The following is a 16,532-nucleotide window of genomic DNA, read 5'->3' as shown; positions in this document are numbered from 1 at the left end:
GCCTTCCTTCCTCCCTTCTTCCCTCCCTCCTCTCTTTCTCTTCCTTCCTCTCTTTCTTTCTTTCTGTCTTCCTTCCTTTCATATGTTTTTTAGAGTAATCTCTATACCTAACATGGGGCTCCAACTCATGACCTTGAAATCAAAAGTCACAGACTCTCCCAAATGAGGCAGTTAGGCACCCCTATTTTCTTTCTTTTTTTTCTTTTAAAGGAATAATTCAAGGGGCTCCTGAGTGCCCAGTTGATTAAGCATCTTACTCTTGATTTCAGCTCACAGTTTGTGAGTTCAAGCCCTGCCTCGGGCTCTCTGCTGTCAGCATAGGGCCTGCTTCAGATACTGTTCCCCCATCTGCCCCTCCCCCATTAGGACTCCCTCTCTCTCTCAAAAATAAACAAATGTTAAAATTTTTTTATAAAGGAATCATTCACATATAGTAAGTCGTACCCATCTTAATTTTTTTAAGTTTGTTTATTTTAAGTAACCTCCACACCCAACATGGGGTTCAAACTAACGACCCTGAGATGAAGAGTCATACACTCTACTGCCTGCCAGCCAGGCACCATGGTTCAGTGAATTTTGACATGTATATCCACGTAATCACTACCCAAGTCAGGACACAGAATGTCTTCATCTTCTTGGAAAATTCCCTTATGCCCCTTCTCAGTCAATGGCTGCTTCTCCTTCATCACTTTCTGATTTTTATAAACATAGATAAGTTTTGCCCATTTTTAGATTTAATATAAGTAGAGTCATATCGTAGATACTCTTTAATGTCTTGCTTTTATTCATACAAAATGATGATTGTGAGATCGTTCATGTTGCATGCATCACCTATTGGTCCCTGCTTATTGCCGAGGTAGTATTCCATTGTATGAATAAGCTGTGATTTGTTTGTCCTTTATCCCTTTGATATGATTTGGGTTGTTTTCACTTTTTTGGCTATTACAAATAAGGTTGCTATACACATCACTGTATGTAATTTTTGTGGAAAATGTTTTAATTTCTCTTAGGTAAAATACCTAAGAGTAGAATTTCTAGATCATAAAGTAGGTGCATGTTTACTTTATAAGAAGCTGCCAAGGACATCTGGGTGGCTCAGTCGGTTGAGCGTCCATGCCCGCTTCTTGATTTAGGCTCATGTCATGATCTCCCAGTTCGTGGGATAGAGCCCTGCATTGGGCTCTGTGCTGACAGCTCAGAGCCTGGAACTTGCTTCGGATTCTGTGTCTCCCTCTCTCTCTGCCCCTCCCCTGCTCGTGCTCTGTCTCTCTCTGCCTCTCAAAAATAAATAAATACAGTAAAAAAATTTTTTTCATTTTTTTCTGTTTTTATTTTTAAGTGATAGAGATAGACAGCACGAGCAGGGGAGGGTCAGAGAGAGACGGAGACACAAAATCTGAAACAGGCCCCAGGCTCTGAGCTAGCTGTCAGCACAGAGCCCGATGCGGGCTCAAACCCACAAACCGTGAGATCATGACCTGAGCCAAAGCCGGATGCTTAACCGACTGAGCCACCCAGGCACCCCCAAATTTTTTTTTTAATTAAAGGAAAAAATAACCTGCCAGACCTTTACCTGTTTTTGTACCATTTTGCACTGTGTCAGCACTTTGGGAGATTTCCTGTTGTTCTATAGCCTCATCAACATTTGGTTTTTTAGATTAGCCTGTCTAATGAGTTGTAAAGTGATATTTTGTGGGGTTTGGGGGTTTTGCTCTTGTTTTTTGGCGTTCTCTGATATATGTTGAATACAATTTCCTGTGCTTTTTTTTGTAGTTTTTTTTTTTTTAAGTTTCTTTTTGAGAGAGAGAAGTAAGGATAGGGAAGAGGCAGAGAGAGAGTGGATCCCAGACAGGCTCTGCACTGTCAGTACAGAGCTGGACATGGGGCTCGAAATTACAAACTGTGAGATCAAGACCTGAGCAGAAATCAAGAGTCTGAGGCTTAACCAACTGAACCACCCAGGTGCCCCACTGTACTTTGCTATTGATATATTTTCTTTTGTGAAGCATTCTTTCAACATTTAGCCCATTTAAAAAATGTTATTGTTTGCCTTTTAATTGTTAATTTGTTTAATTACATATATTATATAACTATGTAATAATACATGTAGTAACTTGCTAGAGTCCAGCTCCAGCAGGTCCAGGGCTCCCTGAAGGATGGACAGTGTCAGTGAAAGGGAGTGAGAGAGCCTCAGCTTCTTTCTGCTCACCAGGCAGGCATCTCTGCACTGCTGGACAGTGTCTCTGCTCTGACTGGAGAGTCAGCCTTTTTTATTAAACAAGTATATGGGATACAAAACAGAAGTAGCAATTGCCTTAGACCATGATTTCTGATGACAAATTCTTTGGTATGTAAAAATTTCCCAGAACATAGATTGGTAAAAGATTCATGCATAATCTTTGTCAATAGTGATTGAAGTAGGTGACTAGATGCTTATCACATGGGGAAGGAAGGTATCTTTAGCATTCAAATACAAGGCAATGTTTTTAGTGTAGCAAAGGCAAAAGTTAGTTCTTTTGTGGGAGGGGTCAATAGAGGGGAAGAAAAACAGGTTTTCTTGGGAAATGTAATATTTGCTCCTATAATCACAAAAGAAGAAACTCCTATAGCAAGTTTTTTCATAAGGTGCAATTCGCGTATTTTTAGCATAAGAAGGCAAGTCATTCCTGATGTCAGTCAGTCAGGCTCCTTGGGGGTTGGTGCTGACTGAGATTGAGTGGGAGTTGAGTGGGTGTGGTTCTGACAGTGGGAGGCCTTATAAACCTGCCTTACTTCAGAAATGGCTCCCAGCAGTAACTATATATATAAAATGGTCAGATATATATATTATGATTTTTTTTCATTCTCTTACTTGCAAATTCATTCATTTAAGTAATCTCTAACACCCAAAATGGGGCTTGAAACTCACCACCGGAGATCAAGAGTCACATGATCTTCCAACTGAGCCAGCCAGGCACACCTCCAATTAATTTTTAAAAGTTTTTGTTTATTTATTTTTGAGAGAGAGAGAATGAAAGAACAAACATTAGCAGAGGAGGCGTAGAGAGAGGGAGACACAGAATCTGAAACAGTCTCCAGGCTCTGAGCTGTCAGCGCAGAGCTCCACATGGGGCTCTAACTCATGAACCTGCGAGATCATGACCTGAGCCAAAGTCAGGCGCTTGACCAACTGAGCTACCCAGGCGCCCCTCCAATTCATTTTTTTTAATGATGCCTTTTGAGAAACAAATTTTAAATTTTGATGAAGCATTCTGGTTCTTCAACTAAGATGGATAGTTTCTCTGTACTTTTGCTTCCTTGGAGCCTCATACTAAAGGCCATAAAAGAAATGGAATATTGCCCAGTGCTCTTTTTCTTTCAAGTATTAACTTCCCTCTGACATCTGCCTGCTTTGGTCACTCTCCAGTACTTTTAGGAAGTTGTCCAGACATAATAGTTGTTTTCTTCAGCAGGACTGATGTAAATAGGATCTACTCAGCCATTTCCACATCTCTTTATTTATATATTTGACCTTCTGGGGCACCTGGCTGGCTCAGTTGAGTATCTGACTCTTGATTTTGGCTCAAGTCATGATCCCGGGGTCATGGGATTGAGCCCCACATCAGGCTCCATGCTCAGCCTGGAGTCTGCTTAGGATTCCCTATTTTCTCTCCCACTGGCCCTCTCTCCTGCTCACACACACACTCTCTCTTCTCTTTCTCTCTCAAATAATAAATAAATAATAAATGAATTGATTTTTAAAAATAATAAATATTTGGCCTTTCACATATAAGTCCTTAACTCATGTGGATTTATTTATGTCCATAGTAGAAATCTAATGTCTTTTTTAAAAACATGGATCATTGTTTATTTTATAATCTTCTCCATAAAGGTCTTCTATATCTTTTGTTATATTTACTCCTAAGCTGCTTATAAATTTCATTGTTCTTATCCATGCTGTTTGTAGAACTTAAATTTTTCTGTGTAAATACATTTCGAGGAGGTGCCTAGCTGGCTCAATCAGTGGAACATGAGATTCTTAGTTTCTGAGTTGTAAATTCGAGACCCATGTTGAATGTGGAGATTACTTAAAAATAAAAATCTTCTAAAAAAGTAAAATTTTTCCTGAACCATTTGAAAGTGAGTTGTAGACATACCTCTCTGTATTCCTAAATACTTCAGTGGTTATTTCCTAAAAACAAAAACGTTCTCTTACATAACCTCAGTACAGATATCAAAATCAAGAAATTAATATTCATGCTATACTAGTATTTAGTTTATAGTTTCTTTCCAGTTTCACCAGTTGTCCATGCAGAAGAGGAGAAAGAAAACGTTTTTCCTCCCTGATCCATACATAAGTCATACTTAGTTGCTATTTCTCTTTAGTCTTTGATCTGGAACAATTCTTCAGTCTATCTTTCATGATCTTGTTATTTTTTGAAGACTACAGGTGAGTTGTTTTTGATATATCCCTCAGTTTGTCTGATGTTTGCACTTTTTTGATATAGAGTGTTAGACTATATATTTTTGGCAGAATGCTACATTGTATCTTCTTCAGTGTATCACATCAAAGGCAAGAAAACTGTTTTTTTTTTTATTTTTTTTTAAATGTTTTGTTTATTTTTGATACAGAGAGAGACAGAGCATGAGAGGGGGAGGGGCAGAGAGAGAGGAGACACAGAACCGGAAGCAGGCTCCAGGCTCTGAGCTAGAGTCAGCACAGAGCCTGACGCGGGGCTCGAACCCATGAACATGAGATCTGACCTGAGCCGAAGCCAGAGGCTTAACCGACTGAGCCACCCAGGCGCCCAAGAAAACTGTTGTTAACATACTGCTGGTGACATGAACTTTGGTCACTTGATTAACGCAATGTTTACCAGATTTCTTCAGTGTAATTTAAAAAAAAATTTTTTTTATGTTTTTTACTGATTTTTGAGAGACAGAGAGAGACAGTGCAAACAGAGAAGGGTCAGAGAGAGAGAAGGAGACACAGAATCTGAAGCAGGCTTCAGGCTCCAAGCTAGTTGTCAGCACAGAGACCCCCACACAAGGCTCGAACCCACGAACCGTGAGATCATGACCTGAGCCAAAGCCAGATGCTTAACTGACTGAGCCACCCAGGGGATCTTCAGGGGATCATTTGATGTTTACAATTATGAATGAGTGAGCAGAGACAGGTGACTAAAAAGAGGCCAATTTGAGATTCCCCCCTAGATCTTGACTCAGAACTCTAAAACACTTTTGTTAACTGGCAAGTTTGCAGTTACTCCTTTTCACCACCAGATGGAAGTGCTAACAGAATTTGTAAATTCAAATGTTCTAAGCCTGATGAAACAATAGAACTGAATTTTATAGTGATACTCCTAAAAGCAGAATCCCATCTGTATGACTGGGTAATATTATTCTGTATTGTACTATACAATATTTCTGTATGGTAAATTATTATATCTCATTAAATATATTTATGAGATAATGATGAACATGACATGAAAAAGTTTGTTTACAATCAAATTTAACAGGTTTTTAAAAATATCTGTAAGATGATAGATGGGAACTAAATAATTAACATGCAGTGGAAAATTATCTCTGAGTTACCTGGAATCAAGAATAATTTGGATTCTCTGGGGTCCCTAATGGACTAGAGTCTGTAACAGAGCATACTGTGTTGACTTTTCCTAGCATGAACAGGGCTCAGTGAAGATGTTTGAGCACCTGGTTAACTCTAATGGAGTCAAAGCTGTCATGGAGCATTACGGTCTCGTCCCTGAGGAAGATATTTCCTTTATCAAGGAACAAATTACAGGACCACTTGAATCACCGATCAAAGATGATTTGGTAAGTTTGGCTACAACTTAATTTGAATTGACTGTTTTCCATCTAGTCTTTTCTAATTTCCTTCAGAGCTTTTTTATTTATTTATTTTTTAATCCATCAGAACTATTTGAAGAGAGATATTTGGCTATTTTAGGGGAACTAAATGATAAAATACATTATGTATTTCTACTGTTTAATGCAAAAAAATAAAAAGGGTTATCTATTTTTTTCACCTCTTGACTGAGTTCTTTAGAAGTTACCCCCTAAATTAAAATACATATGTAAATGTTTTTGATGAATATATATGCCATATTCTATATAGAAACCTGAAATAACATTGTTTGAAAAATGTAAAAGGTGTGTTCTGTTTCTCCATTAAAATGAACATGTTTGGGGCATCTGACTGGCTCAGTTGATAGAGTACATGAGTCTTGATCTCAGGGTTATGAGTTCGAACCTCACATTGGGTGTAGAGATTATTTCAAAATAAAATATTTTAAAATTTAATTTAATTAAAAATTTTTAAATGATTATTCATTTTTGAGAGAGAGAGACAGAGCACCTGCATGGGAAGGGCAGAGAGAAAGGGAGACACAGAATCTGAAGCAGGCTCCAGGCTCTGAGCTATCAGCACAGAGCCTGACACAGGGCTTCAACTCACGAATCACAAAATCGTGGACTGAGCTACTCAGGGGCCCCAGATCTTAAATTTTAAAGAAATGTTTAAACCAAGAAAAGAAGAAAGATTGTTGGTTATGGGAAGTGTAATAGAGTTAGGATTGTTTCAATGGCATAAGGTTTGGTATTAATAGGATATCATATACCTTAGCATTCCTTTTCCTTTTTCTACTAGTTTTGGAATTAGGTGGAAGAAGGAAAGAGTGGAACTTTCTAACTTACCTCACATTCCTAGTCAAGTGTTTGTAATTTTTATTTTATCTTATTTTAAAATTTTTTATGTTTTTTTTCAATGTTTATTTATAATTTAGAGACAAAGACAGAGCATGAGCAGAGGAGGGGCAGAAAGAGAGGGAGACACAGAATCTGAAGACAGGCTCCAGGCTCAGTGCTAACTGTCAGCACAGAGCCCAATGTGAGGCTCGAACCCACGAACCATGAGATCATGACCTGAGCCGAGGCCGGACGTTCAACCAACTGAGCCACCCAGGCGCCCCTATGTTTATTTAGTTTTGAGAGAGAGTGTGAGCCGGGAGGAGCAGAAGGAGAGGGAGACACAGAATCCAAAGCAGGCTTCAAGCTATAAGACATCAGCAAAGAGCCCGATGTGGGGCTTGAACTCATGAACTGTGAGATCATGTCCTGAGCTGAAGTTGGACACACAACTGACTGAGCCACCTAGGCACCCCTCTGTTTATAATGTTTAGATTAACACAGTTGCTTTGCTTGTAGAGTTCATTCATATCCTAAAACTTCTGGTGAGTTTTCTTGTCTTCCAGTGGCCATACAAAGGGCGTCCTAAAGAGAAAAGCTTCCTTTATGAGATAGTGGCCAATAAACGAAATGGCATTGATGTGGACAAATGGGATTATTTTGCCAGGTATGCACTGAACACTTCAGAAAAATTGGTTAAAATCCTCACACCCTTTAAATATATATAAATTTTATTTAAATAAATGACTAAAATAAAAAATAAAATTACTATATACATTTAGTGTTAATATTTAAGGTACAGTTTTCTTGTTGAAACATTTCATCTCTCTGCTTTGGAATCTTTCTAGGGACTGCCATCATCTTGGAATCCAAAATAATTTTGATTACCAGCGCTTTATTAAATTTGCCCGTGTTTGTGAAGTAGATAATAGGAAGCGTATTTGTACTAGAGATAAGGTAAGCTAGGTCAGAGGAACATCAAAGAAGGTATAGTTCATAGTTTGAAATCTAGAAGTTACCATTCAATAATTTGGAAAAATCAGAACTTGGTAAATTGTCAGTCTCTTTATATTAGCAGTTGTAAGTATCTTAAAGTTCTTTTCACTTCTACTGCATTGTTAAATAATAACAAAATTACAACAGACATTTATTAAATATTATGCTAGGCACTGTTTTTACGTGCTTTAGGTGGATTAACTCAATCCTCACAGCCCTATGAAATGGATACTATTATTATCCCACTTAACCGGTGAGCAAATTGAAGCAGGGAAGACCTACAATTAATAAATGGCAGAACTGAAGTTTCAGCCTAGAAAGTTTGATTCAAGTCTCATCCTTCAGCATAGTTGGTGATCTGTGTTAGTGTTTCCTAATAGGTAAAATACTAAATCATTGATCTCTGCTAGGTTAGAGTCATGTAACTAAAGAGTAGTATGGTATTGTACTATAGAAAGTCTTTCTTTAGAGAATAAAGAATGTAAGAAGAATAATGCCTAATTTTCTAGACTTGTTGAGTAGATTAACAAATGTATTGAAGATGCCTAAAACAGAACCTGCCATAGACTTAAAACAAGAAGAAAAGTTGCAAACTACCTTGTAGTTTTTTTAATGGGCTCAAGGATTTTAATGAGGTGGCCCTTATGCATGGCCTTCTTGTCCATCTGTCACCATCCCTTTTCCTTGTCCTATAGACTTGTCTATTAACAAGGGTAACATAACCTGAGGCTACATTAATATCTCTTTTATGTTCTCCTGCAGGAGGTTGGGAATCTGTATGACATGTTCCATACCCGCACCTCTTTGCACCGCAGAGCTTATCAACACAAGGTTGGCAACATCATTGATACAATGTAAGAAATTCTACTGCTATTTCTGTATAAAATTTCTTCATGAAACCTTGCTAGAGGATCCATCTTGGGTCAAGTTGAGATTTATAGATGAATTCAATCTAAAATGGTTCCCTCAAACACAACAGAAACTAGCATAAAGTAAAACCTTAGTTGGAGGAAGAGGCAGACAGTGGGTAAAGGGGGTACATGAAGTATGGAAGAGTTGGCTTCAGCAAGACATGAAGAGGTGATGTGGGCACGCCTTAGCCCTCCCCACAGGTCGTTGCTTATGTGCCAGATACTGGTCATCAAGGTGAGAGATGGGCCGTGAATAATTGACATTCTGAAGTTAATGACAAGTTAATTTCAAGAATTAAGATTAATGTCTGGTTTTACCCTGTCAATTATTTGTCAAAATTAGTAGCAAATAGTAAAACCAATACGAATTTCACCTCTTCTCCCTGGTCCATAAGAGCCATAGCGGAAAGTTCAGCCACGTACAGATAGAAGTATAGCCATACATCTCTCTGTGACTCAAAGACCCATGAGGAAGTCTCATAAGTAGAGTGTAAGTTAATTCCATGTCTCTAAAATAGTTTTAAATTGACCTGAGCAGACTAGTTAGAACACATTCATCTATTTGTATGTTTGTTACTTTGATAAGAAAATTTTGTTTTTAATTCAGCTAGGTTCAGAGCCTAGTACTATTCTTCCTAACTTGATTAGATGAAAATTACTTAATTTCTGCATCTGTAAAATTGAGGCTCATTACATCTATCTTTTTGGAAAGAGGGGCACCTGAGTGGCTCAGCCGGTTAAGTGTCCAACTTCGGCTCAGGTCATGATCTTGCGGTTCGTAGGTTTGAGCCCCACATCAGGCTCTGTACTGACACCTAGCTCAGAGCCTGGAGCCTGTCTTCAGATCCTGTGTCTCCCTCTCTCTCTGACCCTCCCCTGCTCACGCTGTCTTCTCTCTCTCTCTCAAAAATAGACAAAAACATTTAAAAAAATAAAAAAAAGTTTTATCTTGTTGGAAAGATTAAATAAATAAGATAGTGTATCTAAAGCCCTACTGTAATGCTGGATCACAGTAAACACCGTAGCTCACAAATCACCATGCAATTTATGTATTTATATATGATCAAAACACAGTTGTCTTTTTTTAATATGTTTGTTTTGTAAATGAAAAAAAAACAGTTGTCTTTAGAACATCATGTCTCAGGATTTTACTTCTCTGAAGAAGATTTTACTTTTCCTTAACTTAAAGCATGGTGTTAAGCAAATATTCAAATTTTCTCATAAGCATACATTTTTATGAATTGATCTTTAGGATTACAGATGCTTTCCTCAAAGCAGACCCCTACATAGAGATTATAGGCTCTGAAGGAAAAAAGTATCACATTTCTACAGCGATTGATGACATGGAGGCCTTCACTAAGCTAACAGGTAAGAGCTAGATGGTCACGTAGGAGGCCCATCTCAGATAAAGTGTGAGTTGTGGCTGGATTGCAGATGGGTTATTTTCCAGACATACCAGTATATTTGCTTCTCTAGTGATAATATACTGTTGGATTTGAGGGGTTTTTTTTAATTTTTTTTTAATGTTTTTTATTTATTTTTGAGAGACAGAGAGAGACAGCATAAGCAGGGGAGGGTCAGAGAGAGAGGGAGACACAGAATCTGAAGCAGGTTCCAGGCTCTGAGCTGTCAGCACAGAACCCAATGCGGGGCTTGAACCCACAAACTGTGAGATCATGACCTGAGCCGAAGCCGGATGCTTAACCGACTGAACCACCCAGGCGCCCCGGATTTGAGTTTTATTTCTGTTTCGTACAAACTATATAATCGTGACAAAATCATTTCACCTCTCTGAACCTTAGTTTCCTCATCTATAAAATGGGACTGTTGATACCCAGCATATGGTTTTGTTATAGTATTTAAATGAGGCATAGCACCTGGTATATAGTATGTGGCACTTAAGTACCCAATATTTATTGTTCTTAAACTTAAAATACAGCTAGACTAATACCAGACTAAAAACCTGCCTTGCCATTTTAATGTTATTTTTGTTATAAAACACAGAATAGCAAGAGCAATTTGCCACATTCCAGCACAAACAAAACCTTCAGCTTGGGGTGAGAAGGAAGAGGTGAAGGTGTTGCAGCTGGCTCTTTAATGTGGGAAAGTGCTGACGGAACAACTAAGATCAGTAAAGCAGAAGTAGACCACAAAAGTTGGAGTTCTTTCTTGCAGATCAGGAAACGGACTCTGTTTAAAAAGAAAGTTAGAAAACAATCACATAGCTTGTAGAGAATCAGCGGAAAAGCTGAAGATTTTTTAAATCTTTTGAGCAAAAACAGCAGAAGCTGTGTGGGCTGAGGCAGCCGAGATCACTTTGCATGCACTTCCTGTGTGTGGTGCACCGGTGCCCATCACTGCGAGGTCCTGCCCACAGCCACTGCCGGAATGAGACTCGCACCCGCGCCTCTCAGGCTGTCTCTGAAGAGCCAGGATTCTCCATGTCCAACAACTCACAGATTGATACTTCTGTAAAACAATAAAAATGAATTACTAGGAAAATGAAATGGGGGTGGGAAGGATATACATAATATAAGCCCAAATATTTCATATTGAGTTTAACAGACTTAACATACCTTTCAATAAATATAACCAAAAGAAACAAAAATTTAAATAACAAAAACTATGTATTATTTTTAAAAAATATGCATGTAGGTAATATGGAGTCCCTATTAGACTTGCAACTTTTTAATCATTTTTCAATCATAAGTAAATAAAAAATTAGAAGTGAAATAGTGATTCCTCATATTAAATATCTTTGTGTACACTTAGAACATTGTGTACAACAATATTTAAGGTTTATAATGTAACAACTGATTTTCCTACTTGTTAATTAAAAAAAAAATTTTTATGGTTTATTTCCTTTTGAGAGCAAGAGAGACAGAGTGCAAGTTGGAGAGGGGCACAGAGAGAGAGAGGGGGAGACACAGAATCTGAAGCAGGCTCCAGGCCCTGAGCTGTCCCTGATGCGGGGCTCAAACTCACAGAGCTGTGAGATCATGACCTGAGCCAAAGTCGGATGCTTAACTCACTGAGCCACCCAGGCGCCCCTCCTACTTGTTAATTAACCTAAATTGAATTGATGACACATTCACTCACAAGGGATAATGTGTATCTAAATTGTTTCTGTGTTTTGTTTTAAAAGCATCCTAGTAGATACTTGTCTCCCATTGTAGTGTTGATAGGAATGGCAGAAGAGGCCATATTGAGCAAGCTGGGGATATTTTAACTTTTGTTTATAATGACACAGGTGATGCTGTATTTAAAAAATCATCTTCAGTGGGGCGCCTGGGTGGCTCAGGTGGTTAAGCCTCTGACTTTGGCTCAGGTAATGATCTCACAGTTTGTGAGTTCGAGCCCCACATGGGGCTCTGTGCTGATAGCTCACAACCTGGAGCCTGCTTCAGATTCTGTGTCACCCTTTCTCTCTGTCCCTCCCCTACTCATGCTCTGTCTCTCTCTCAAAAATAAACCAACATTAAAAAAAAGTCGTCTTCAAAAAAATCTTCAGTCTTCATCATCAGAAGCCAATTCTAACAATTTATTCTGTAACATTATATTACATTTCAACTTTATTTTGGTGAAAAGAAATGAATTCAGGATTTTATGTACTTTTGGGTTAACCGACAAACCCTAAAGTATACAGTCTAATGTGATTTTTTAAACTTTTATTTATTTTTGAGAGAGAGAGAGAGAACAAACAGAGAAGAGGCAGAAACGTAGGGAGACACAATCCAAAGCAGGTTCCAGGCTCTGAGCTGCCAGTACAGAGCCTAGTGCAGGGCTTGAACCCACGAACTACAAGATCATGACTTGAGCTGAAGCCAGGTGCTCAACTGACTGACCCACCAGGCACCCCTGGTCTTTTTTTTTTTTAAGGTTTATTTATTTTTGAGGAGCAGATGGTGGGGGGAGACAGAGGATCCAAAGTGAGCTCCAGACTGATAGCAGAAAGCCTGATGTGGAGCTTGAACTCACGAACTGTGAAATCTTGACCTGAGCTGAAGTTGGACACTTAATCAACTGAGCCACCCAGGCGCCCCCTAATGTGGTCTTACTACATAACTATACATAGCTCTTGCTCACCATGAAGATTCTATAATACCCAAAATAGCTTTTACCCTGTTCAGTGAGCTGAGTCCACTGATTACGCCCTTGGATACTGTATTAATGTCAAAATTCCTAGACAAAATATTAGGTCACATTGTGGTGCTTTATCTGCCAGAGTATGGTTGAATAAGCCTATGAACTTTCCAGCTTTCATCATTTGAGACAGATAATCTTATCTTTCTTGCATACTATTCTGAGCAGTCATATAATCCTTATTGGCCTTAACTATACAACCTGGAAGGAATAGGACCATGTGAGCCAGAATTCCTTACCTTTGCTGCTTTTCCAAAAGTCAACACACTTTATCTAAAAGTCTCCACTCCTTGTTTTTTAATTTTTTAATGTTTGTTTATTTTTGAGAGAGAGAAAGAGTGCAAATAGGGAAGGGGCAGAGAGAGGGAGGCATAGAATCTGAAGCAGGCTCCAGGTTCTGAGCTGTCAGTACAGAGCCTGATGTGGGGCTTGAAGCCATGAATTGTGAGATCATGACCTGAGTCGAAATCAGACACTTAAACCAACCGAGCCACCCAGGCATCCCAGAAGGTTAAATCTAAAGGGACCTTAGAGATCACCTACTTAAAATTCCTCAAATAAGGAAACAGGCCAAGTGAGGGAAAGCAATTTATCCTAATAAATGACAAAGCTAAAACTCAAATCAAGTCTTATGACTCCCAAGTTGAATGTTGTTTACACGGTTGTAGAGTAATACATAGGTATTCAATTTAACATACAAGCAGCATTCTTTACTTCTGTATATAACTCTCTTTTTTTATGTTTTTTATTTATTTTTGAGAGACAGAGATAGCATGAGCAGGGGAGGGTCAGGCAGAGAGGGAGACACAGAATCTGAAGCAGGCTCCAGGCTCTGAGCTGTCAGCACAGAGCCTGATGCGGGGCTTGAACCCACGAACTGTGAGATCATGACCCGAGCCAAAGCCAAATGCTTAAGTGACTGAGCCACCCAGGGGTCCCTATAACTCTTTTCTTAACACAAATATGTAGAACAAATAGAGCTCTCACACATGGCTGGTGGGATTGCAAATGGTACAGTCATTTTGAAAAAGTTTAGCATTTTTATATAAATATATATTTACCGTATATGATCCAGTAATTCCTCTTTTGCTGGCTTACCCAACAGAAATAAAAATGTAAGTTCACCTAAAAGCCTCTACCTTATAGAATAAGATAATGGGCACAAGAAAGATATCAGTAAAATTATGTAGAGTTCAAAGGAGGAGGAATTATATCTCTAGTTTGGATGAATTGAGGAAGGTTTCACAGTGAGGTGCCTTTTGAGATGAATCTCAGGGATTACGGAGGCTTTCAAGAAGCAAGATTCTGGCGAGGGGCGGAGGAGGGGGAGGAGGGGCGCCTGGGTGGCTCAGTCAGTTGAGCATCTGAATCTTGATTTCAGCTCAGGTCATGATCTCATAGTTTGTGGGTTTGAGCCCTGTGTCGGGCTCCATACTTTCAGTGCAAAGCCTGTTTGGAATTCTCTGTCTCCCTCTCTCTGCGCTTCCCCATTTTGTGCTCTCTCTCTCTCTCTCTCTGTGTCTGCCTCTCTGTCTCTCAAAAATAAATAAATAAATATTTTTTTAAAAAAGTGAGATTTTGGGGTGCCTGGGTGGCTCAATCAGTAGAGTAACTGACTCTTGATCTTGGAGTCATAAATACAAGCCCCATGTTGGGCATAGAGATTACTTTTAAAAGTAAAATAAAAGTGAGGGATGCTTGGCTGGCTCAGTTGATAGAGCATGTGACTTATTTTTTAATGTGTATTTATTTTAAGAGAGAGAGAGCATGAGCGGGGGAAGGGCAGAGAGAGACGTACACACAGAATCTGAAGGAGGCTCCAGGCTCTGAGCCGTTAGCACAGAGCCCAATGTGGGGCTCGAACTCATGGACTGCAATATCATGACCTGAGCCAAAGTTGGGGGCTTAACCAACTGAGCCACTTCGGTGCCCCTAGAGCATGCGACTCTTGGTCTTAGGGTTGTGAGTTCAAGCCCCATGTTGAGTGTAGCTTACTTAAACAAAATCTTAAATAATAAAAAGAAAAAGGAAAGAGATTCTGTTATGGGGGAAGCATTCCATTAATTCACCTAGAATAGGGTAGATAAAGGCATGGATTAGAAAAGTGTGGTCTTATTATGTTAAAGTGCTGTTTTTCAAACTGTGAGTATAATAGTATGTAAAGAAATAATGGAAACTGTAGATGGAAAGATGATCTGTAAAAAGTATCACTGAGAGGATTCAGAATGTGTTAATCATAGATTGATTAGGGAGGCATGTGTACACATAAGTGAGGTGAATGACATAAGGCTGCTAATATTTTATTTTGCCAAGGAATGGCATTTTTAATAAAATTCATTTTGTAAAATACAATATTAATTCAGTTAAGGATTACCAGTGAGTGCTAAACCATTAGTTGAAAACTTATTGAGATAATCATATATTCTCAAAATATTAGTCTGTAGATTATTAATTACAAAAGGAAAGATACATTTATAATAGAGAAAGCTGGGATTATTGCCTTAACCAACTGATGGAACCTAACATAACCAATAATGGTAACTTCTCATTGTACAACTCCTGATGCATTGAGTCAGGCACATCCCCTATATAGTGTTCTTGACAATAATATTTAACCTGAATCTAATGGTGAAGAAACAGACAAGTTCAAAATGTGGGACATGTCCAAAATGAGTGCCTGAACTTTGTAAAATGTCAATATCATGAAATAAGAAGTCAGGAGAATTATTCTAGTTCTGGATTAAAGGAGACTAAAGAATGTGATGACTAATGTCAGATATAATGCTTGATTGGTTTCTCTAGCAACAAAAATCCATAAATTGCATTATTTTAACAATTAAGCAAATTCAAATATCTGTTATGTTAGAAATTTTTATATCTGTGTTTAATTTTTTGGCACAATAGTGGTAAGAGAATGTTCTTGTTCTTGGAGGATACATGCAGAAGTACTTAGGAGTGAACCATCTTGGTGTCTGTAATTTTCAAATATTTCATCAAAAATTTGTGTGTGCACATATATAGAGTATGCATATGTGGAAAAATTTTAACAGTTGATGGATTTAGGTGAAAGGTATTTTATTTTGAAATTTTTCAAAATAAAAAGATGGAGGAAAAAAGGGAAGAAAGAACTACTTTCTAGGGCACCTGACCATCTAAGTCAGTAGAACATGCAACTCTTCATCCAGGGTTCTAAGTTCAACCCCCGTGTTAGGTGTAGAGATTACTTAAAAATAAAATCTTAGGGTGGCCTGGGTGACTCAGTCAGTAGAGTATCTGTTGATTTTGGCTCAGGTCACAATCTCACAGTTCATGGGTTTGAGCCCCAAATTGGGCTCTGCACTGACAGTGTGGAGCCTGCTTGGGATTCTCTCTTTCTGCCCCTCTCTTGCTCATGGGCTCTCTCACTCTCTCAAACTTGAATATTTACTTATTTTTGAGAGAGACAGACAGACAGACAGAATGTGAGTGGGGGTGGCAGAGAGAGAGGGAGACACAAAATTGGAAACAGGCTCCAGGTTCTGAGCTGTCAGCACAGAGCCCGACGCGGGGCTTGAACTCATGAGCTGTGAGATCATGACCTGAGCCAAAGGTGGAGGCTTAACTAACTGAGCCACCTAGATGCCCCTCAAGATAAATAAACTTCCAAAAAACTCTTAAAAAATAAAACAAAATCTTAAAAAAAAAAAAACAAAAAACTACCTTCTACTTTCATCATGGAATGGAACTTTTTAAAAAAAAATTTATTATGAAATTTACAAAATTCCATGTACTCCTCACTTGGCTGCAACAATTATCAAC

The 16,532-nt window shown here is 38.6% G+C and overlaps 1 protein-coding gene across 1 annotated transcript in view; it reads left to right on the top strand.

Moving 5' to 3' along the window:
- The window catches only part of SAMHD1 (SAM and HD domain containing deoxynucleoside triphosphate triphosphohydrolase 1), a 48,272-nt gene that overhangs the window by 20,378 nt on the left and 11,362 nt on the right, over positions 1 to 16,532 (top strand). Inside the window, exons 7-11 of the mRNA XM_029916370.1 lie at positions 5,659 to 5,814; positions 7,251 to 7,351; positions 7,533 to 7,641; positions 8,443 to 8,534; positions 9,844 to 9,959. Coding sequence (XP_029772230.1) covers positions 5,659 to 5,814; positions 7,251 to 7,351; positions 7,533 to 7,641; positions 8,443 to 8,534; positions 9,844 to 9,959 — 574 coding nt within the window. The remainder of the gene's footprint in view (positions 1 to 5,658; positions 5,815 to 7,250; positions 7,352 to 7,532; positions 7,642 to 8,442; positions 8,535 to 9,843; positions 9,960 to 16,532) is intronic.

Source organism: Suricata suricatta, chromosome 12 (assembly GCF_006229205.1).
Source record: "Suricata suricatta isolate VVHF042 chromosome 12, meerkat_22Aug2017_6uvM2_HiC, whole genome shotgun sequence".
In the NCBI taxonomy this organism is placed as follows: Eukaryota; Metazoa; Chordata; class Mammalia; order Carnivora; family Herpestidae; genus Suricata; species Suricata suricatta.
Note: the sequence above shows the minus strand (reverse complement) of the source record. Positions and strands in the feature narration are given on the sequence as shown.